Below are 24326 nucleotides of genomic sequence, written 5' to 3' on the forward strand. Positions count from 1 at the left end.
ATCCTCTTACGTAAAAGATTTTAAACTTTTTAGTAGTTTGGCAGATCATGATAAAGAGCTGTACTGATATCTACTGTATTTCTGTCAACAGGCACTTAAACCCGTGCACAAAAACCTCAGGCGAGAAACTGAGCTGAACGAGCTTAAAATCGGTGGGGGATGCTGTAAGTGGAAAAGCAAGTTGCGATGCCGAAGGCATGACAAGGCAGTACTTACACGGTCGCAGTACACCCCTAACAGAGTTAGCTTTCCTCTCCCTTGGTGTGCTAACACACTGAAAACAGGAGCTCTAGTTAGCTCTCAGTAAGAACCAAGTCGGTCCCATTTTGAGCCTGATCCTCCCTACCTTTCGGGAAGCAGCTCTGCCCTCACTGGAATCAGCGGGAAGTTTGGCTACACGCGTCACCCAGGCTAGAGACTTTTTTTTTTCCCTTCCCCTTGCTGCAACGAGCAGGACCAGCTTAAGAGCAACATTCCTGCAAAAGCAGCACGCAGGTTCCCGCCGGCCGCCCTTTAGCCTCCAGGGCTGGGCTCGGGGAGCTGCCGGGGAGCCCCGCCGCCGCCCCCGGCCCGGCCAGCCCCGGAGCGCCGAACCGAGTCCCGCCACCCGCCTGCCTCCCGCCCGGCCGCCGCGCCGCCTTAACGGGAGGAGGGGCTCCTCGGGGGGCTGTCACTCTCCTTAAGCCTTTCCTTTCAAGCTTTGAATGTGAGCTGCCCTCCAGCCCCCCTCTCTCCTTCCCTCCCTCCAGCAGATCGTAAAGAGAGGAGGGGAAAAAAAAAGTTTCAACAACAGGCTGGACCAATGGCAAGTGGCGAGGCAGGGAAAGGGGGCCGAGCGAAGGGAGAAAAAAGTGGAGAAAAGGAGAAAGAGAGCGAGAGAGCGCAGGCTGGGGGGATGTGTAAAAGAAGAAGCGTTGCTAATTTTTTTTGTTTGTTTGCTTTTCCATGCATGCATAATGAGGCCTAATCAGAGCACGTTGCTGCTGCTCGGAGGGCACTTTTGTATTTAAAGCCTTGCAAAGGAAAAAAGATCCACAGACGGATCAGCAGAGCAGCTTGCAGGGCTTGTTGACAACAGAAGCAGCATCAGTCGCCCAGAGAGAAAGAGACCCTGAAGGCTGCCTCTTCTCCTCTCCCCGTGCTATCTTCTTGCTAGCGGGGAGAGATTTCTTCTCCCCGCCACCCGAGAGTGCAACCCGTACCGAGAGGGAGTGAGCGGAGCCGGGACTGTGAATGGGATCGGAGCGGCTGGCATGTGCAGCGATGCTGCGAGCGGAGAGTTAAAAGCTCCCGAGGAGGCAGCAGCAGCAGCGGCAGCAGCTGGGCATTTATTTTGTGAAAAAAAAAAAAAAAAACCCAAAAAAAAAAAAGAGAGAGAGAGAGGAACGGAACTGCATGAAGAGCAGGGCAGCACCATGAGCTTTCCCGGCGCAGCCTGCAAGTCCCCGAGCGCACTCCGGAGCCGCTCTCCTCCAAGCCCCCGTTTGCACTGATCCCCCCACTCGCCTCTCCGGGCGCCTTCGCCGCCGCCGAGCCGGGAGCAGCGGGTTGCGGGGGGGCACGGGACGGCCCCGGGCGCCTGCTTCGTACCGCAGCCCCGCCGGTTTCAGCTCCCGGGGACCGGAGGGCCTCGGGGCCAGCGCGGATGGATTGATGCGAGGAGACCTCATGCACACGACCGGCGGGAGTCTTGCAAACTTTTCCACGGGCGGCAGCTCCTTCTCCTCGTCCTCCTCCTTCTCCTCGTCGACTACCGGCGCCTCTCCCCCGCCCGCCCGCGGCCGCCGCCGCCCGCGATGGTGGCCCGCTCGCCCGCTCGGCAGGGAGGCGGTGGCGGGCGCCGCTGGCCGCGGCCGGCCGCCTGGCTGTGGCTGGCGGCGGCGCTGGGCGCCGTGTGGCCGCTGCGGGGCTCGCTGGTGCAGGGCCGGCGGCTGATCTGCTGGCAGGCGGTGCTGCAGTGTCAGGGGGAGCCCGAGTGCAGCTACGCTTACAACCAGTACGCCGAGGCGTGCGCCCCGGTGCTCCTGCAGCCGCCGCCGGCGGCAGGCGGCGGGGACGGACCGGCGGGCGCTGCAGGCTCGGCAGCCTCCTCCAGGCGGCGGTGCCCCAGCCACTGCATCGCGGCCCTCATCCAGCTCAACCACACCCGGCGCGGCCCGGCGCTGGAGGACTGCGACTGCGCGCAAGACGAGAACTGCCGCGCCACCAAGCGCGCCATCGAGCCCTGCCTGCCCCGCACCAGCAGCCCGGCGGCCGACGGCGGCCCCGGCGGCGCCGGGCCCGGCCCCGGCGGCCCCGGCGGCCCCGGCGGCGGCGTCATGGGCTGCACAGAGGCGCGGCGGCGCTGCGACTGGGACAGCCGGTGCAGCCTGGCGCTCAGCCGCTACATGACCTACTGCGGGAAGCTGTTCAACGGGCTGCGGTGCACGCCGGAGTGCCGCGCCGTCATCGAGGACATGCTGGCCGTGCCCAAGGCCGTGCTGCTCAACGACTGCGTCTGCGACGGGCTGGAGCGGCCCATCTGCGAGTCGGTCAAGGAGAACATGGCCCGCCTCTGCTTCGGCGCGGACATGGGCGGCAACGGCGCCGGGAGCAGCGGCGGCTCGGACGGCGGCGTGGAGGAGTACTACGACGAGGACTACGAGGAGGAGCCGAGCCAGAAGGGGAGGGACGACGCGGAGGACAATGCGGGCTCCGAGCCCGGCTTCCCCGTGCAGGCGGATAGCGCCGGCCGGCCCGCCGGGGCCTGGGCGCTGCTGGCCTCCGTCTTGCTGCTGCCGCTGCTGCCGCGGCTCTAGCGTCTCCGCTCCCGCTCCTCCTCACTCGGCCCGGGCCCGGGCCCTCTGCACCGCACCCGGCGCGGCCGCAGGGTGCCCGGCCGCCGGGGCCCCGCCGCCCCCTTCTCCCGGCCCGCGGCCTTGCGGGCCGGTCGCCGGGGCGCTGGCCGTAGCGGAGGAACGGAGCGGAGCGGGCGGCTCGATTTTCGGGTGTTGGTCTCGAGTGTGCACTATGCAATTGCTGCCACCCTCCCTTCGTCTTAGCAGCGAGCGGGCGGACGGGCTGACGGACAGTGCGAGCGGGGCCGCGGCCCGCTCCCCGCCGCAGCCCCCCGGCCGCCCCCCCGCCGAAACCGGGGGCAGCGGCACGCCGGTAGTGGCTTCTTGGTTTTGTTTTGGGTTTGTGGGGGGGGGGTTTGTTTTGTTTTGTTTTTTGGTAAGCGTTCTGACATGAAGGTTAGAGAGAGGTGAGCTACCCAGACTCGCTGCCAAAGCTGTTGCCGTGCTGGTTAGGCAGCCACTTGACTGTCACTCGCCAAGTGTCGCTCTTCCTGACGCAGCGGTGCCCGAAGAGGGGTTACGGCGCATCTGGCCGTAATTAAATTTAAGGAAATAGCAGACTGAATAAATTCTGTGGTTTACAGCACTCCCTCTTGCACATGCATCCTCCCTATAACAAAAGCGTGCCAGCAGCCGTCTCTTCCTCTTTAACCTAGCGACATTAAAAAGAAAAACCAGAGTTTGTTGTTTGTTTTTTTTTTTTTTTTTTTACAGAGTTGTTGGCTATACTGAACAATGCAACTTTTGTTTTAAAAGAGCTCTGCACTGCCATCTTTGAAAGACACTTTTAAACTCGAGACATGTATGTACAAATATCCTGAAAAGTTATATTGCCTCTCGTCATATCAGGGTGCTGACCTCTGGTAAATCTTATATTAAAAAAAAATGTATTTAAAACTGGGATTTATTACCAGTCGCTCTTCTTTGTATATAGAATTTTATAAATTGTATGCTTTGGGAATAATTTATTTAAAAAAAAAAAAAAGTTTTAAATCCACATCCTATTTGCCAGATAATTGCATTTACTATTCTTTCCTGGAAAGGTACAGATTTCATTTTATGTTTAATGGGGATAAGAGCAACAGTGATTCAGTGAAGTGTGCTCTAGAACATCAAATGTACAGTGTATTTTATAGATTGGAAGTTAACTTTCTTATTTGGAGAGACTTTATGAACGTTGTAGAATTGTATAAACGCATTTCTGAGCTGCCTTAAACCTTGTATTTTTTACAGAAGGCGTAAAAAAGGCCTGTGTTTTAAGTATGTATGGCTTTTTGTGTTTTCTGAACGTGTAAATTAGTAAAGAAAGAGCTTTAAATAATGGATGTAGTGAAATTGTTTTCCGGGGACACTTGAACTCGCAGCATCTGAGGTTAGAGGGGGGTTGGGGAGGAAGCAAACCACAGAATAACAAACCAAAAACAATCAACAAACAAGAATCTCTGTCTGCCTGTAATACTTTACATAGATGTAAATTACTGCTATTCTTACTTTAATGAATAATTACATGCAAGAAGTAAATACAGCTTTGAAAGTACTGGTTTAAAAGAGTGGTTGATTTTATAATGCGTTGGCATGGTAACTTGCCAGTGCCAGAAGAGAGTAAAGCAATTCAAGGACACTGGTCGTGTATGTATGTGGAATTACTAGTGTGCCACGCTTTCTTCGTGAAGTGGAGGCATGTTGCTCTCACTGACACTCTTAGAAATGCTCCTGGGTGTGCAAACCAGTACATGGTGAGAAATACATCAGACGGAGGTGGCAAGCCGTTTTGAACAAGGCTTCGCGCAGGCAGCGGTGCGTGCATCGAGGGGGGCTGCAACAAAACGCACCAAAGTTTGCCATTCAGCCTGCCTTCTCCCGCAACGAAGAATGCAAAAGTAAACACGCTGGAGGGATCAGCAATTACTAGATCTTGTAATATTGTTCTGAGGGGTTGCTTTGCATCGCGCTGAAGCCTGGTTTGCTGCCAGAACTACTGATCTACACTCAAACGCCCTTAGATAAATAATTACACTCTTAAGCTGTGTCGAGTGCTGATACACTTGACCTTGTAAATAGAAATGTTTGCAGTAGGAATAAACTCCAGCATTGTAAAATCTTTTAAACATTAACACAAAAGAGAGAGCTCAGTCCTCCGGGGATTTGAGTTTGGACTGCGTCAAGCTAGGCACTCACAAAAAAAAAAAAAGGGAAAAAAAGGAAAAAAGAGGGGGAGGGGGAAGTTTATTTATCTTCTATTCATGGTGTTTATTTAAAACTTTTCATTTAAAATGCCGTGATTGGAAGGCAAGTCAGAAGTTTAAAAGCTACCACAAATAAACTTTGACTGAGGGGGCAACAGATTAGCAAGATAGTGTCTTTTTCATCTTACCAGATCTCGACAGAGGGCAAATCCACATCTGTCTGTTGTGTAAATCAACAACATTAGAAATCCCTGCTTCTGGATTAGTTATTTCAACGACAGATTATTTCATTGTTTCTTTAGGGTGTGAATTAGATTAGGCTGCCCAGCGAAAAGTGCACACAGGCGCACGTGCGCATGCATAAACCAAATAGTTGTGATACCAAACAAGTGTATGAGTATGGTGTGTGGCTATGATCTGAAGTTCGTTTTTAAAGTCATCTGAACGGTTGAGTAAGCTTATTGTTAAAACAAAACTGGAACGGTTGTTTTTTCAGGAAGACAACAGAGTAGTTGGGTGAGACTTGTAAATAGAGTCAGCTTTCTTTACAAAGTGCTGAGATCACAATTGTGCGGGGATGATCTTAAAATATTTCCTGCAGTTGTTCAGGAATTGCTCAGACACACAGTTAGCGCCCACGAGGACTATTTAACTCGTTGCTGAAAAATTAAGTCCCAGCTAAAAGTCTTTATTTTTCTTCAGTTAGGAGTAAGGTCATTATTAGCACTAGAAAAGGACTGATAATTAACTGCTACAATAAACTCAAGACCTGATTTTACAGGCTCCTGTCAAAAGCATCTGCCTGGAATAAATCAACACTGAGTACCACTAGGCAGGGAGGACTCATCTGCAAGCTTCCTTCCCCACAGAAAGTGGATTGTTTTAATTTAAATAATTGTACAATAAATACAGCTGAACTAATTCTGTCCTGTGAGCTCCTCCCCATAAGGAGATAACTCTGTGGGTTTTGTCGTGTTGTTGGAGTAAGCACAGCTTCCAGGAGGAATGGCTTCCTGTGTTGGTATGTGTCCCAGCCTACAAAGCCTGTGCAGATGTTGATGTCCATCAAATTCGTATTTCTTTTGCTTGATTATGAGACAAATGGAAATTCTTGAAATGTCAAGGGATGTAGCAAGAACAGCTTTAAGTGAGGAAAAGACTTCACGTTCCCTGACAGGGGGAGATTTTCCACAGGAAAGGAAGTTCTCTCATTTGTCTGGATATTTGAAAGTGCTCCTTGCCAAGGTCCTGTCCAGGCAATCTCTTCCAGGGGGAGAAGGAACTCTCCACCATTTCATGTAAAATAATCCAGTAGGTTCTGCTCCCTTTTCATTCCCAGTTACCAGGTTTGAATTCTTGGTGACAGTTTATTTGTCTTTGGAGGCACTTCAGTGACAAATGTTTAAGGGAGTGTGGGACAATGGTGGAGAACAAGGAGGCAGTTCATTGAACTGACAGTGACCATACAGTAAATAGAGGGAGATTCAAGCTTCACTGATCACCCAAGCGCACAGCAAAGCTTTTGTATGCAATCACAATGGACATAACATAAGGTCTCTGTTTATTTTTAACAACATACACAAACGTATACAGGCAGGCATACGTAACTTTCAAAATTGTTATGAAACGGAGCCTTACAATGAGGGAAAGCAAAGCTCTGGTTAGGCCAAGTCTTTCACGGTCACACTGGAAAGCATGATGGATTTTACTTACAATCTCCTCTCCACTCCTCCTAAGAGCTGTCAGTGTACCAGATCTCTCACTTCAGCATGCATCTATAGCGCATATCTACGGTAAGGCTGCAACGGTGGCTGCAGACAACTTTGCAGGTGCAGAAGAGGAAATTCCACCTCAAGGCAACGCAAAAGCGGTACTTGCGTTTTGGTTTGGTTTTTTTTCTTTTCAGTACACTGAAGGAGGGTGAGAGGAACTCCAAAAGAGCCAAGGTGCACCTATAAAAAGTAGTGGGACACAAAATCATCACCAGCTTAGTCATGGAAAACACTGCTTGAATGACTGAGTTGCATTGCATCTTCAACGTCAGTAAACCAAATTCAGACCTTCAATCAATTTTGTTCCTGTCCCCAGCAATAACATTACACACTGCCTGTGACAACATAACTGTTGCAAGTCCGCAGGAAAAGTAGGTAGTCTTGCAACAGTAAACATTTTCAAATGGGAAGAGCAGTGCTCCTCTGTGAGATTTCAAGCCTGTGATACAGATTTGTAAGCAGTAATGTTGAAAGTTACTGTATTTTACTTGAGGCATTGGCTGTGGCAGACAGTTGAAAAGGCTCACATTGACTGTCTGAATGACATAAGTAATGTGCTATTAGCATAAATACTTTCTAAGCCATCCATTTAATCAATTTCTTAAATAACAGAATGATCTACTACAAAATAGTGGACTGTATACACTATATTTTGGCACAAAGATGGTCATTCTCCCACTAGTAACCAGGGGCTCTAAATAAATGATTTCAACAATGTTTTATTAAAGGAGGACAAGAGCCCTCGAGCTGCATTAATCGGGGAGAAGTCGAGTGGCACTTTTGTTATGGAAATGTTAAACACATAATAGTTCAGGCAAACAATGTGGAGGCACTTCATTCTCTCAGCCATGCTGACACCTCTTAAAGAGGAACTGCAGGGAAGGATGTGGGAAAGATTTTCTTTCTGAGGAAGCTTTCAGCTAATATTTTGGATATTTACCTCCAAAACTCAGGCAGTGCAAATGTAACTGAAGGGCATAAAAATAAAACAATAAAGAGAGATGATTTATGCAGCTACCTCTAGTGATCACCATTTGGTGCCCAAAACCAAGACAGTCATTGTCAAAAAAAAAAAAAAATCCTTATTTTTAAGTTATTTTCATTAATTTATTATGAGCCAAGTGGATATTATAGTAGAAAGTGAATGTGCATGAAGAGATATTTCTGTAAACACACAGAAATAATAATAATGCTAATATTATACCTTGGACATACATCAGGGAGGGGAAGGAGGAACACCCTCAAGTAAGGAAATAGACAGAATTTTAGTAGGGTGTGTCAGAAGGTGAAGTGTGAGGTGTAGGCAACCCAGAAATACATTAATAAAGTGATACAGAGCAAAGACATGGCTGTGTAAAGAGATTCACTTTCAGAAGTGGTATTTTGAAAGGGTGAGAGGAAGGAAGGGTGAGGAAAAGAGGTGACCATTGTGTAGAGGAGGTTTGGAGAATGAGCAAATAGTGTACTTGCTAATAAGGAGAAAGAAGTCACAAAAAATAATCAAGAGGTTAGATGAGACAGATTGAAAATAATAGATTGGGGGGGAATGAAAGGTAGCTGGCTTTGCTAACGTTGGCAGGGCCAGAAAAGGAAGAGTACTGCGGAAGTAAGACGAATATTCAGCTTTGGAGAGGAGTTTTTTCCTATCTCCAAAAGCAGGAGAAGTAAGTTATCACCCCCATGTTCGTGGTGTTCATGACACTGCACCTTGAACACTGTGTCCAGTTTTGAGACAGCTCCTCCATCAAGTTCAAGAAGGATATTGAGAGAATGGAGGGGCTAGTGGAAGGCTGCCAAGGTGGTTGGAGTTTGTGACCAATGAAGGAAAGATGAGAGAGCTGAACTCTAGTCCAACCAAGAAGAGGCCACCAGTAAACTAATGGCAGCCTGTAGGCACTGGAAGGGGAATTCTAAAGACTACAGGGCCAGACTCTTCTTGGTAGTGTTAGAAGGTGCAGCAGGCACAAACTGAAACAAGAGGGTTCAGACTGAGCATTAGGAAGAACTTTGCCAGGAGGGGTAGTGCAGCACTGGGACAGGTTTCCCAGAGAAACTCCAGCACCTCCATCCTTAGAGGTTTTCAAGACTTGGCTAGCTGACCTCATCTAGTGTTGGCTGGAGTATTCTACCTTCTAGCAGAAGGTGGGAGTAGATATCTCCAGAGGTCCCATCTAAATAACCTCCTATAATTTTGTGATTTTAATGTTGACATGACGATGGGAAATCCAAGATGCTGTTTGGGTAGGTCTAGAGTGGGATCAGGCTCAGGAATACATGTGGCATGCTTTGATGGACATGGTGATGCAGGGAGGCTGGGGAGGAGAGGTAGCTGCTACACATGCCCACAAGGCCAGGGAGGGTGGAAAATAGTTGAGAAGTGATCAATGAAAGTTTAGGAGGAGAGTGGAGACCAAAACATGTAATTTAGTCCAGGACCTGGCGACAAGAGGAAGAGAGAAGGTATAATACAAGGGAAATACTGAAATGTAGGGGAATATAATGAGGAAAAGGGAAGTGTCTGATGGTGACACTTACGAATGGGAAAATGAACAGTTTGACTGGAAAAGGAAAGGACAGGACTGGGAAGAGAATTTGGAGGAAACTGAAAGTGCAGAAGGGACCTCTTTTTCCTTTCCAAGAGAGAAATACTTGTTTATAAACATGTCTTTGGCACTCATCACCACAGTATCTTGCTGCCTCAAAACAATAGAATTACAAGACAACTGAGCCTTCTCCCTTACAAGTATGCCTACATATAAATACAGACAGTGCGGACACACTGCATTTTTAACATAGTACTATTTGAGAGCTTACAGTGCTCTGTGTAGTCACAAAGCACACATCCTTGTGAAAATAAACATAGCTTGCTAGATGCCCTCTCTTAATACAGAAATCAAGCTACATCTGTTTGTAACGTCTAATACTAAAATAATGCAGTCACCTATTACTTTATAGTATGAGTGTATATTTGGCTTGCTCTAGTTTTTGTTGCTTAAAAAATATATTAGGTTAGATGGTTTAAACAGAACAAATACAAGCACTACATTTTCCTGTATTACACCGGCAATGGCACTAAGCCGCCTTCTAATTCAATCAGTGGTAGCAATTGAGGAAGTGCTACTGTAGGCATGATCTCTGTAGTCTTAGCGTGATGACACCTAAATCTGGAAACTTCTCTACCAGGGTACTTGCCTGCCTTCTGAAATCCTATTGCATTCTGACATAGGAGAGTGAAACCACAAAGTACTTTTTAGACTGTGGAAAAGAAAGTGCCATCAGAATAGTTACTGAGTGATGGTCTCCATGTTACCTCTTTTCAGGAGTTACAGTGTCATTCTAGATTCATGGAAACACTTTGGATGTCATATGAAAGTGGATTATAGCAGGAAGTAAAGCAGCAGTCCACAGGAGCTCTTACATGCTATCTTACTTTTCTTTTTCATGTTAGTGTATTCAGGCAAAGACCATAGGTTTGCAAATTAGTCTAAAGGACATGGGGAAGTCAAGTACAGACTTATGTCTTGGTCTGTGCACCTCGGGAACTGAGGCTGTGGAAGCGAATGCAATGCAGGAGTGTGTATTGTATAGAAAGAACTGAAGGAACATTTGTGACAAATAGATTGTCCAAAACATCTCACCAATTTATGATGTAGAGTCTTGTTTGCATAGTTCCAAATCATTGACTCACGGTAGAGGTAGTCTGCGTTTGCAATAGTGTAACTAATCTCAGTATTTAGCCTATGGCTTTATTTCTGTACGTAGAGTGAAAGATTACTCAGTTAGATAAATGGTGGTTGAGAAGACACAAGGTTATGTGAATCAACAGGCAACTAATGCTTGGGTTTGGCCTGGTGTTGCTTAGAGAGTGGCCCAAAAACCTACTGAGATGAGTAAAGCTGAGTGCCTAGATGTGTTGAAGAATGTGTTACTATGCAACAGCTACCGCTAGAGTGGAGAGGGCATGTTTGGAAAGGAGCTGGTAAGAAAGATATGGAAATCTGAGAAACTGTGAAACCTTTTCCCTTTTGGGCATTACAAACCTTGAGTGGTTTCATTTTTGGGCATATTAGGTTAAACTTTAGAACATACTGATGGCATGTAGATTCTGAATACAATCCGTCCCTCCTCTTTTTACAGTCATTGGGAACACTTTGGTCAGAATATTGTCTGTTTTGCCCAGATATGTGTGCAGAAAGCAAGGAAAAGAGCTGTAGCAACCAAGTGCTTCCTCTGTATTAAGAAGCATTCTGTCCTGTAAGCTGTATGTACAAGCTAGCTGAAGCCTGCCTTTTTGATATTCACGGGAGCAAATTTGATTTTCTCAAACAGTTTGGTAGGGAAAATTTGCTAAATTTATGAGAACATGTGACGTGTTGTATGGTGATGCTCTTGTCAGTCAGGATTTGAAGCCCAGCACAGTCTCAGTGCTCTGCTGTGCAAATCAAGGCAGATGGTTGCACATTGGTAGCTCTGACTCATCAGGTATTCCTGTTTTGCAGTAGGGATAGCTGAGGTGGAGATTATTCCTAGCCCTGACTCTGCCCAGGCCCTACACTCATACCAGGGTGTAGAAACTGCTTTTCTGTTGTCTCCTGGGATGCTGCATCAGCTGGGTACTGCTGCTTGGAAAAGTGTTTCAACCTTATATCCCTCTTTCCCCTGCTGTCCTTCTGTGTGAGGAGATTAAGACGGGGTGCACAGAGCTGGTTAAACTGCCTCAGCTTTGTCTGGAGAGTCTTCTGCACTGGGGCAGTTCTAAATATTGTGTCTGCTGGCAAAATGGGCAGGGACTCCATCACAGACTTTTGCCAGCAGGACTTCTGTTAAAAAATGGGAATAACTGTAGTAAGTCAGATACAGCCTCTTGAAATGGTAGAAATATGGCCTTGGCTCATTGTAGCCTATAGGAATCCTTTAACTTCAGTTTGTTTGGACTATTTTCGTGATCCTTCAGTGGGCAAGCTTTATGGCAAAATAGTTCTGCAAACAATTAGAGATGCTTTATATTTTGTGTTGTTATGTTGTTTGTGTTTTGTTTAGGAGTGGTGTGAAGAAGAGATAAAAATGTATTCAGAACTTTGCCTAAAATTTGGAGACAATAGCGGTAAACCTTTTGTCCTGATGCCTTTGTTCTCAGTGATGATAACAAGCTAAGTGAAAACAAAACATTATTTTGGAAATGTTTCCCTAACTATTTATAACATTTATGAGTTTCAACGTTTAAATTATCAAGAGTGCATAAATACTGACAAGACTCTAGGTCAGAAGAAAAGTAGTGAAAATTAAAATAGTATTTTCTACAAGGTTATAATATAAATTGTTTCCCTTAGGAGATAACATACAAGTAGCCCTGGGCCAGCAAGACAATTGAATGTGTTCTGGAGGAAAAAAACCATTATTTCAGATTCATTACACTAAAACCATAAATCCTAAGAAGTATATGTGATTTAAAAACTGATTTAATCTTTAAAACAATGACAGTTTTATCAAAAATTGCATTTCACTTTTTTTTTTTAATTTCCTTGAATAACTCTGAGGGTATACATACCTTCAAAGAAAATAATTTAATGTCACACCAGGCTGAGACTTCAAACATAGATGTCTTTAGGAATTTCTCACCTAGATGAGTGATTGTTTAATTTATTTTTTTTTTAACTTACTTTAAGTAACTACCTGTATTGAACAATAGCTAAAGATTCACTGTGGCAAAAAAGTGATGAACAGTATAATATACCAGCCAGGCTTGCTTTTCTCCTAAGATTTCTATTCTTCCATTTGTTTCAGACTTGCCTGAGAAAAAGAATGTGAAAGACACGGTTTCAGAAACACACTGCCTCTTTAAGAGGATACAACATGCCTATTAATAATTGTATTACTCCTCTATTATTGTTAAGAATAATGAAGGAATGGGAGCGTTGGCCCCCAAGCTGAATTTATCCTGAAATGTTTTCAATTAACTCTTGGCACCGGCAGGAAAGCATCAAACCTTTCCCATGCTGAAATATGGAAAATCTGCAGGGAACATCCCAGCAGGAGTGGAATTTCATTAAAACAAGCACATCATAATTCAACGACTTCTGCACCCTCTTTAAGCCTTTCTATTGATAAGGAGTCCGAGGCGATTTTTATGGATTTGCGAGGAGAAATGATTTCATAAGATCTTTTCAAAGAGTTTGTTTTGGCTGAGGCTTTTGAGTTATTATCTGTTCCCTGATGAAAAAATAGTAAGACATTTGGCATAACTGTGACTACTAGATAAGAGGCAGAACTGAAGAGACTTTAAGCAAAATTGTATCCCTCAGACAACCACTTTCTGTAATCTCTATAGGAACTGACTCCACAACTATTTTCCCAGATCTTTTAAAGAAAGTATTGCCATTTAGCCCTGCACTTTTGGACAACTGTGTGTGGAGACTAAAACAGGCTTGGTGCTAATTACACGTTTAAATACAGGCACAGACATTTTAATATGAAATATACCCACGGATCTAGTAGTAAAATATTAAATTGATATGTGTATTGATTTAATAAAATGCATATCGCTTTGCCCAGAGATGAGTTGTCTTAAAATATTTGGCTATGCTAAATGTAAATAAAATTAACACATATGTGGGACATAGGAAGTGTATATTTTTAAACATTGCTGAATGCTTAACACTTTTTTGCCACAAAGTGCTCTGATTTTATCTTGACATAAGTCTCCACACCCTGCAAAATAATTTTCCTATCAGGATATATCTAGGATACAGAGACACAGAAAACACTAGCATTCATGTTTATTAACCTGTATTATAATCAGGTATTTAGACTAATCCCCACAAAAGACACAGGCTGCATTTAAGCTGTAAGACTGAATATCTGTGTTAGCCTCAGTTTCCCTGTTTTGAAGTGGTATTGAAAACTTATAGGAATGTCTTGTCTTTTTTCTACCCAGTGTTCAAAAAACCACCTACTTATTTGCTGCAATTCCCTCAGCCATACCACTACTCCTGAGGCAGGAAGAGCATCAGGGAGAGTTGGGAGAGCAAGCTGCTGAATCTGACACCACACAGAGACAGTTTTCAGGAAGATGCTGAAGAAGGAGATGGTACCTTGGGTGTGGTTGCTTTTAGCAGGGGCATCTTTTTTTCCTATCCCTATCCCACTGCTCCAAAAAAGCCCCCAGGCTAAGTGTCTTCAGCACAGGATTGAGTACACAGCCTTTCCTCCTTAGACTGGAGTGGTGCATGTTAACACGATGCCTCAGTTTGCCATGCTAACAAGTAATTGCTGGAGTCACATGGTTGTCCTTTAGCGAACTTGCACTGCAGGAGCCCTTCTAAGTTAGGGAGGGACAGGAAAACTCATGTAAGCAAATCAGCCCCTGTGATTTGAATCCACACTATCACAATTTCACTGCATGTCATTCATTCAACATGAACAGGAGGACTTTGCAGACACACATATACCCTTATTTTTACAGTAATCTGTTTTTTTCTTCAGCAACCGATATTTATTCTGAGATTTCAGCAGAATAATTCTCATATGTACCTTGCAGTTTTTCTTTCACTGCAGAAAGAAACCATGAAGAAGTAGTGTAAAAGTTAGACTAGCAATGGTTCTATTTTTCTGGAAGTACTGCAGGATTTTTCTGCTTTCATTTTGCCATGTTACACCTACACCTTCTGCGTCCTCGGTACCCTGCATCAAGGAGCTCCACTGCTTAACTATGCAGTGTAAAGAAGATTTTCCTTTTCTTTGGTGGGACTTTGCCACCTGAAACCCTACTTTCTGGTGGGGGAGAAAAACAGTCTCTTGACACCTCTCCCTTGCCCCACAGTGATTTTATAGTGCTTTTCCATATCTCTTCTCAATCCTCCTTTTCCCATGGAGCCATTCCATCCCTTTGATCATTCGTCCTGCTCTTTTCTGTACTACCTCTAGTTTTATCATAGTATATTGGGGCTAAGAGGCGCAGGTCTGCAAGTTAACTATAGGAAGACACTCTTTCCCCTTCTATTCTATAGCTTCCAAGTTCAAGAACATGTGAATGGATTTGAGTCTTTTGATTCAGAGAATGAATCATGACAGAGTATTTCTAGCTTGGGGTATCTGAAAAGTAACGACCACAAATGGCTACCAGTGCCTTAACTGCAGTGACTTCAGTGTCTCAGTTCAGTTCGCAGTGGATGAGTGTAGCTGAGGAAAAGTGTGCAATGAATGCAAGAAGTTTAGATTTTTAATTTCTGTCAAAGTTTGTTGCATGACAGGGCAAGGCCTTTAGTCTTTTTTTCCTTTTGATTTCTTTAACAGGTGGCTAGCATACTGTGACCTATACAGTGACGGAAATTTAAACTCACTGATTTTTGTGATACTTTTGATGCCTAGTAACTGGGAAGATTTACCAGGGAAAGGATTGCACTGCACATTCTCCAGTTTATACATATTTCCATTATTTTTTACCATTATACTCCAGGCTTTCTACTGCCTTGGTAACCTTACTCTAGTCCATTCAATGAGCATGGCATAGATTAGAAAAGAAATTTTGAGCACCACTAGTTATTAAGGACAAGTTCCACTTTGATCTCTTAACTTTTAAAAAGAGTTTTTTGCTGTTTGCATCATTAGGATTCTCACAATTCACTTACCCATAAAATGTCCGGTGCTGCTTGCTACCCTTTTCTTTTAGACTCCTATCATGAGCTTCCTACTTAAATACAAAAACTTGCATTTTGTGTTTTCTGCTCTGGGTGGTACATCATCCTGGCATTCAGCCAAAAAGTCATGGTGTGCTCTGCTTCTTCCCCTTGCGATTGCCAACCATAAGGAGAGTTTATAACAGTGCTGTATCTTGCAGGGTATTCCCAAAAGTCATTCACTCATCATGATCTCAGTATTATTTTTAGCCTTATTAAGGTAGTGCCTTATGACATGAGATTGGTGATCTGGGCCCTGTTCAATGACACAGGTATCCAAAAGGGATTTCTTAGCAAGCCAGAAATGCCTTTTGGACCAAATTCCTCAGGTCTAGAACACCTCATCTAGGCTACTGATGACATATGTATGATGACATAAAGCTTCATGAAATTAGGACATTTGTTTTTACAGGGTATTGTCAAAAGAGTTCTCAGAATGGTGACTGGGACAGCATAGTTAACACTGTCAGCACAGAAAATAGTGTTTAACAATACCAAGATAATAATTAACTGGAGTTTAATTCTCCAGAAAAGTCAGGTATTCACAGTTTCTATTGACACCAGTTGCCTTTTATAAACTCAGCCAGGGCAGCTTATGAATTGCAATTTTACCCAACATCCTTCACTACCCTACCCTGCCTTCCTGCAGAGCCACTAGAAATACAAAGGGAAAACCCTCTTTTTTGTTGTTGTTTTAAACAAGTTTTAATTCTTGACCCCTCAGGAGTATAATGCAATATTAGCCTGGGGAACACCCATGATTTGTCCTGTCAGGATATCTTTTCTTTAAAGACAGCTTGAATGAGAGTGGTTATGAAACTGTCTCTGTGATGGAAAAAGGAATACAACGAGTATTGTCAAACCATGTTATCCTCAAAGACATCTAATGCAAGTGGGAGTGCAAAAACAGAAAAGTAAATTACCTCAGGTGAGAGATAGATATAGGAACAGCACAGAAATGCAGGACTAAAATCAGAAAGTGTAACAGAGATAAACAAAGTGCATAAAGGAATAATTCTGTAAGTGGTAAAGGGATTGAAGAAGACAAAAAAATGGCCTTCATGCACTGCTTACCTTTTGAAATGTAATGATGAGAGTGCCAGAATGTTTAATTCCATTTATAGTTTCCATAACTACAAATCATTCTTAAAGAGGTCACTTACAAACAGTGTTAGTTTAGTATATCAGTAAATAAAGAACTCAAGCCAGAATAGGGAAATACAGCTTCATACGGTAGTTAAATCTATTAGATATTTATAAATCTACAAGAGATTAATCCTGTAGTACTTACAAAGCTGGATGAAGCAATTTCAGACAGAACCTTTAGCCATTACTTCCAGGAATTCATAAAGAGTAGATGAAACTTCAGAAAACAAACCAAGACAAACTCTTTGTGGAAATGGGGAGAAGAAAAGAAAGAAAAGGAGAATAGTGAGGAGCAGTAATATGAGTTTTAAACATAAGGAAAACATGAGGAAAAACATAAAAGGCTGATGCAAGGAAGAAAGGAATAAGTTTTTTTGTATGCTTAGAGTTGAACATGTATCTGCTAGGACTAGATTTTCCCTCACTGACAATTTTTAAGAACATCTAACAAGATGTAGCTGATCTGGACTAGTGTTGTGAGTTAAGCCTAGTAGGCACTGAGCCCAACCCAACTGCTCGCTCACTCCCCACCAGGGGATGGGAAAGAGAATCAGAAGGGCAAAAGTGAGAAATCTCATGGTTTGAGATAAGGACAGTTTACAGTTTAATAGGTAAAGAAAAGCAAAACAAAACGAGGAATTAATCCCCTACTTCCCATGGGCAGGCAGGTGTTCAGCCATCTCCAGGGCAGCAGGCCTTCATCATGCATAACATTTACTTGGGAATACAAATGCCATAACCACAATTGGCACCCCCTTTGTCTTCCTTTTGTTCAGTTTTTATTGCTAAGCATGATGTCATATGGCACGGGCTATCCCCCTAGTCAGTTGGCGTCAGCTGTCCCAGCTGCGTCCTCTTCCAATCTCTTGCCCACCCTCAGCCTAGTTCACTGGGGGACGATGTGAGAAACAGAGAAAGCCTTGACACTCTAAGCACTGTTAACAACACACTGTTTTGGTCACAAATCCAAAACATAGTACCATACAAGTTACTGTGAGGAAAATTAACTCCATCCCAGCCAAAACCAGTACAACTAGGCATAGAGGATGGGACTAGATGATTCAGAGGCACTCTGGGAAACTCAGGATTTGGCCATAGTAGGTGTTTACATGAGGAAATACAGTTGAAAGACAGATCGGTAAAGCCTAAATAGTTCATTAATGCCACAACATATTTCTCCATCCTTTTGCATATTACCTTGCACAGGTCCTGTTTTGCTGAATTCTGTTTACAGATGCACATAGTGCAATACTACTTTTTGTATGCTGTTCTTCATTTTTCTTTTGAAGTAAAATTTAATAGTTGGTATACTTAAAACAGAATTCTGGGTCTCAGTCATCTCAAGAAAACCCCCTAACTTGTCCAAGGTTTTCCCAAGAATACAGACTGAGTGACACACCTTGTGTGCAGTTTTCCATCTTTGTCGTACAGTGAATTTTGCAGAAGACATCCTTTTTAAATTTTCTTCTTGTATATATTTATACGTGTAGAGACACTCGTATATGTATTATGTACTGTGTGTTTATCCAGCAAGTAAAGTTCAAAGTGAATCTCCAGTTAGACTGAAAAGTACTGGGGTTTCTAATGGTCTGATACGTGTGGTGCAGGGCTCTGCAGGCTGGCACTGGTCTTTGAGAAAGGCCTGTTGCTTGGGAAGTTGAGTTTCACTCTTTCAGTAGATGACCCCCAAATGTCATCTGTGAAGAGCTATTGATGATGTTTTTCATTCTCATACATAGTGAGCTTTTCAGGGTACGCTTAATAAGTTTTTCTTGCCTTTCATTATAAACCTACACAAAATACATTTCATCCTCAGAGAGAGATCTTGTAATCCATTCTTTATACTATATGATACTTTTGTCTAAGTTAAACAGAAAATATCTGCTAGAAGGGGGAATCTGGGGATTTTTCACCTTCCCATGTACCAAAAAATGGGCATAATTTATTCTATATAGAAGTTATGATGGTGTGTCTTTCAAAAACAGTAGTCAGTTTCAGAGGTGTGAAATAGGAGACATGGCTCATATATGCCACATAGACAGTATCTGTTGATTACAAAAAAGGCAGCATTGACTGTTTTGTGTGCCTTTACTGTAACCTTTCAAGGTTGAAGTATTTTGGCCCTTTGTACATATAGCATGTTTTCATTCTGAGTACCTACCTTTTAAGGGGTTATATGCACTATTTCTTTGTGTATACTTTCTTATAAATGTATAACTTAATTTATTAACCCTCTCTCTAAGCTTGTGTTTCTAATTGCATGTGAAATTACACCTGGAGCCAGAGGTTGTGGTTTGCGGAGAACTTAGTTTGTGTTTAATTTCAAAAATGCATGAACTTGTTGGAAGGCTTCATCGCAAAGACTGTGAATGCCTCAAAGCATTGCAGCACACTTCCTCAGCAAGTCTGTGAAATAGGTATGCTATTATTATCCCCAGTTTGCAGATTAGGAACAGAGGCCAAGGGAAGGTGACTTGCTCAAAATCACGTGGGATCTGCCCTTCCCTGGGATAGGTCAATGAACTGCTCTCAAGTCTTTGGGGTCCTCAAACACTGGGTAATGATAAGGACAACAAAATAATAGCAGTAATTACCATATAATACATAATTATTGTAGCTATTATTATTTTAGCTTCACCTGTGTTAAGACAAAGTCTTCTATTGTCATGGAGGGGCTGTGTTAAAATCAGATAGCACAACAGACACTTATCATTAGTCGACAAAAGTTATTTTGCTATAAGGTTATTCTCACTGTAATCAGTGTTATTTTAGAAATGGGATATTTTTATATTTCCTCAAGCATAACTTTCTTCTTTATACAGGCATTAGCAGAGTTACCACACATTCATATCCACCCTAGCCACTCCTTCAGATCTAGACTTCAGGAAGTTCAAATCCAAATAGTTTTCAAATCCAAGCTGCCACTTTGATTTCATCACATCAAACCCTTGTTGAGATCAAACCTTTGAAATGAGAAAAGATTTTTAATCCAGTTACCCCAGATGGGGTACAACTCTTCAGGTCCTGAGAGCTGCAGGATTAGGAATTCTCAAACTCCCCTCACCCACCCGTGCACATACATGCAGGCGCAAATAAACTGCCCAACTTTACACGCTTTGCTCACAAACAGTACTCCAAACAAGCCGGTGTCTAAGAACTGGGAAACGCCTTTCTCCCTTCCTCTTTCTGATATAAAGGAACATCCACACCCCCAGCATGGTCATCTCTCTCCAGGTCTAATTTTTCTTATTTGATCAAATGATTTTGAGAATTGGGAGAAATTCGTAGTATAAATGATGCAATTGGCTGTCTACCTGTAACATTGTTTACAAATGGATGGAGTGAGCTTTCTATTTCAAAATATCTTTGCTTCACTTTCATAATACAATGCTTAGTCTTGGACTCAGTCCTCAGATAACTTTCTCCTTAAGATAAATGCTCAAAGAGTGTGGATAATTTGCCATGCATGAAAGCTGAAATCAACAATTCCATTATCTTGTTTATAAGTTTCAAAATCAGAAATTCTCTATTATGCTCTCAGATTCAGATTAGATGGTAGGGTAGTTTTTTGAGATAAAAATTACATTTTACAGCAATAAATCTGGATAATCCATTCTTACAATTTTGAGAATTCCCATGCATTAGTCATGTATAGTAATACTTTATATTCTAATTTTGGTGACATCATACTCAAACTATATCCAAAATTATGTATGTACTGCTACTAAATGGGTTGGTATGTTGCTCTGTGACCCATGAAAAGGGATTAAGAAATTAGTCACGAGCAGAAAGGCAGAATATGATGGGTAAAAACATCAGTGAGAAAACATAAAGCCATGTTTAGTTTGTGGCAATTACAGCTGGCATTTCTCCAAGGTATCAAGTGTGTGTGTCTGTGTCTGTGTATCTGTGTGCCTGTGTGTATGACTGTATGTATTTATACACACAGGCGCAAAGGATTTATACATAATCACTTTTAAATTTATTTTTTATTATTTTGATACTAGTTGTTTTGGTCTTTCTAGGATAAGCAGCCAAACGAAGTGGCTGTTTGTATTCTCACAAATTTTAATTGACTTAATATAGATTCCATTTCATAAACAACAGCATAAGGACAGAGGAATAAAGAAAATCAGGTAGAAAAAATTGCATCAGTTACTTTTCTAAGTGAATAATAATGAAGGAAACAAATGCCTTTGAAAACAACAAAGAAATAAAGCAATATCCATAAACCTCAGGTTTACGTGACTTTTTTTTTTTCTGAATGAAAGTAAAGCAGTTAAGCTTTCGTCACAATGAGCAGCAGCCCAGAAGTAGACAGACAGCCTCCTCTGTGTAGGGAAGATTTATAGGGACCCCTCCCGGGCCCTTTGCAAGTCCAATTCATGGGCTCCCCTGACCAAGGCTCAGAGCTGTCGCTCCAAAAAGGGAAGAAGGGAAGGCTTGTCTTTTTTTTTTTTTTTTTTTTTAAATCACCATTTGTTATTAGAACACAGGCTTCCAAATGACGAAGGAGAGAAAGGGTTGAGGGAAAGATATTTCTCCCCTCTCCCTTGTGTGGTCTGGTGTATTCAAAGCAGGGGCCTGTCTAGTTTTACTGAGAAGGAGGAATGAGCTGATTTAACATGGATTGCAGCACTGCTGAGAGAGGGCGAGAGCAACTTCCAATCACACTGTGAGCTGTTTTGGTGTCCATGTGTGTGGACGTACAAGCAAGAGAAGTGGCCGGTCTCTAGGCACCTTCTTTCTAAGAGTCCAAGGGCAGATAATTGATGTGACAGACAATTCTCCTTAACCCCCTGCCAACAAAACAGCTCTTGGGCAGCTCACAGCTCTCCTCACTCAATAAAGGCCTGAACCTATCACAAAAAACATGGGAAAGATCTACTTGTTGTGAATAGCAACAACACAAATAGGAGTAGCAACCAGCTCTCCCCACACACTGATGTGTATTAAGAAACTGAGGTATGCAAGAAAAGAAGTGCAATGGTAAAGCTATGGGATGAGTTGGTCCCAAATGTCATTGTGTCTGGTTCTACCCAAGCAGAGTTATTGTAGTGCTGTGAAAGTTGCTCTTATCTAATGCCCATGCATCACCTATGTAGGCAAAAATGGGAAAACCCTTATTCTGCCCCCCATCCCCATGTAATGGTATCACACAGATTCAATTCTCAGATCACTTGTGCCAACTACAAATGGCAAGTACATAAGGAGGCACATGGCTGCTAAAACTTCTTAGTCAATGTTCCTTGGTCCAGAGTCCTTTGGCTAAAAGTCCCCTCATTTCGTGAACTCATGTCACACCTGTGAAAAGCATTGCAACCAACTGCTCAAAAATAATGGAAAAAATTTTGTTTTGTCCCAGGTCTGGACAGTTTCTGGTGGACTGGTAAAGTTTGGCTCATATTGTGTTGGCTTGATTTACATGCCCATCGTTTTGGGAATACAAGGCAATATACGGATGATTTCATCCTGCAGTGTTTATACTATTATTACAATAATTTAAAAAAGCCAGAAACTTTTGGCTAAGTTACTGCATATGGTGTAATGCAAGCACTTCAGGTGGACAAAATTGTTTATATGTAAAGTATATCTATATATCCGTTAAAGATAGGTTCAGACTGGAAGCGATAAACTAGCCAACATGTTGGCTTCATTCTACTAGTATGCTTAATTAACTTACCAATTTTCCAAAACAAAGATTTAACAAACAGCTCTAACTTGACAAGAGAGCCATAGAGATTATCTCCTGTCATAATTTGTGATCTTGAATTATTAAAAATACTACATAGAACAATAAATTTCACTGGGTGGCCCTCTGTGGTCTGTGGTTATGGGCATCTTTCAGGAGGTCCCTTAAAGATATTAGACCATTTGGCCCCAGATCAATATGTTTAAATTACTATTCAGAGATCAAAGTTTTTGAGGTCATAAAAATGAAGAGCAGATTGGAAATGATTGACCCAGGATATCTGTAGATAGGTTTGCAAGTTATTCTTTCCTTTTTGCTTCCTCATCTCTTTCATCTGTTCACACAACCCCACTCTGCCTGACTAAATACATGATTAATTTCTCATGCTGCAATAAGTTCTTTGCTCCCTCTTTCTTTGCAGAGTGAAGGTAGGGAGCTAGAAGAACAGCGGGCTGGGGGGGTGCCAGCTTGTATTGCTATTGCTTTTAATGCAAGAAGCTGCGTCAGTGCATGGGTGTGCTTGCGTGCGCGCGTGTGCGCCAATGCATGCGGCCCTGACCTGTAGAAAAAAGGCATCTCCAGCAACAAGAACGTAAGCCTCCTGTGACAGTGCTTAGCGGTGTAAGGGGGCTGGCTGGTGCATAAGCCACAGAGGTGAGGGGTGGGCAGCTCAGACCCACTGGGGTGCGGAGGAGAGGGATGTAGCGTGGCGGTTGTCCATCTGTGAAAGGAAGGCAGAGTAGGTGCTTGCATGTGAGTGAGCAGGGAGGGCTGCCTCTGCCACCGGGCCCTGGGGAGAGGAGGAGGAACAAAAGCCTCCATTTTGACGGCTCTTCTTCACCCATCAGCTCCATTTACTCAGTCTCAATAGCTGGGGCTCAACAGCGGCCGTGGCAGCAGCTCCCGCCAGGCTCCCACCTCCTCCTCGGATGCGCACTTCCCAGCAGAAAGGAGAATGAAGAAGGGGACAGGGAGAGAGAAAGAAAGAGGGAGAGTGAAGGGGGGAGGGTAGGGAAAGAAAAGGGAAAAAAACCTTGCTGACACGGGGCATAACTTAATTTTCACGGTGCCGGGACAGCTGTATCGTGTAATCTGCCATGGCATGCCATTAAAACTTCAATGCCTTTACTGACCCAGAAGGGAAACTCAGACCGTGGAGAGCCTTTTGAAAAGAAGTGGTGATCTTTCACGATTTATGAGCTTGTCTTAAAGAAACAGACTCCACTCACTTTAAATTAATCACCCTTTTCAGGGTACATTGAAATCTGGGGTCTCTCAGCTGAAGACTGTGGAGACCTGGTACCTTATGAATGCCTGCCCTGTCTTTATTATTATTTTTATTTAATTTTATTTTTATGCCCACCAAAACGGGTTGGTTTTCAGAGGAACTGTATCTTGCAAATTGAGGTGCAAAATCCAATTACACCAGTTCAGTGAAAGTCTGAATGGGGTAGCTGTGGCACTTACACATTCTTGTCCCTGCGTACATTGTGCAAAGGGGAGAAGAACCTGAGAAATATGAGGAATTAAGGACTCAAACACTAATGAAATGTAAGACATCCTCTATGATTCACCAGCTAGAAGTAAAATAGCAGCGAGTCTCCCTGCTTCCATTCTTCACACGGTCCAGGGAATAAAGAGCTGTAAACTCATACTAATAAAACCTAAACAATTTTGAAATCATAAAAAAGCCGAGTGTGTTACAAGAAGGTGTAGATAAAACACTTCCTTATAGTGTTCCCAGAAAAACTGGTGTGATTTACAAGAATGCCTGGGTTTTGGATTTGCAGAGGATGTAAATCAGCATCCTTCCATTGTCTGCCATTAGTATAATACCTGATTTTCTCCAGCTGTTTTTCTGGACTCCTCTCTCAAGCACTTGCTTTCCTTGGCCAGCAGCATTAATTAATTGGCATGTTTTTAATGCAAAGATAATAAGTGACCCAGCAATATGAGGATTCAAAGCAATATAGTAGTGATTTTCACATCCTTAAAACGTTCTGTATCTACCAGCAGCA

General features: G+C 43.3%; 1 protein-coding gene across 1 annotated transcript; it reads left to right on the forward strand.

Annotated features, from left to right (window-relative positions):
* Positions 1–840: 840 nt before the first annotated feature.
* GAS1 (growth arrest specific 1) lies at positions 841–4374 on the forward strand. The gene has a single exon (XM_075078301.1). It carries the CDS (start codon positions 1797–1799, stop codon positions 2796–2798), a length of 1002 nt encoding a protein of 333 aa, XP_074934402.1. The 5' UTR covers positions 841–1796; the 3' UTR covers positions 2799–4374.
* Positions 4375–24326: the final 19952 nt, after the last annotated feature.

The sequence above is a fragment of the Phalacrocorax aristotelis genome, chromosome Z (genome assembly GCF_949628215.1).
Source record: "Phalacrocorax aristotelis chromosome Z, bGulAri2.1, whole genome shotgun sequence".
Taxonomy (NCBI): Eukaryota; Metazoa; Chordata; class Aves; order Suliformes; family Phalacrocoracidae; genus Phalacrocorax; species Phalacrocorax aristotelis.

What these genes read in the sequence shown, in the direction of transcription:
- GAS1 (XM_075078301.1), top strand. Translation starts at nt 1,797, where the DNA reads ATGGTGGCCCGCTCGCCCGCTCGGCAGGGAGGCGGTGGCGGGCGCCGC.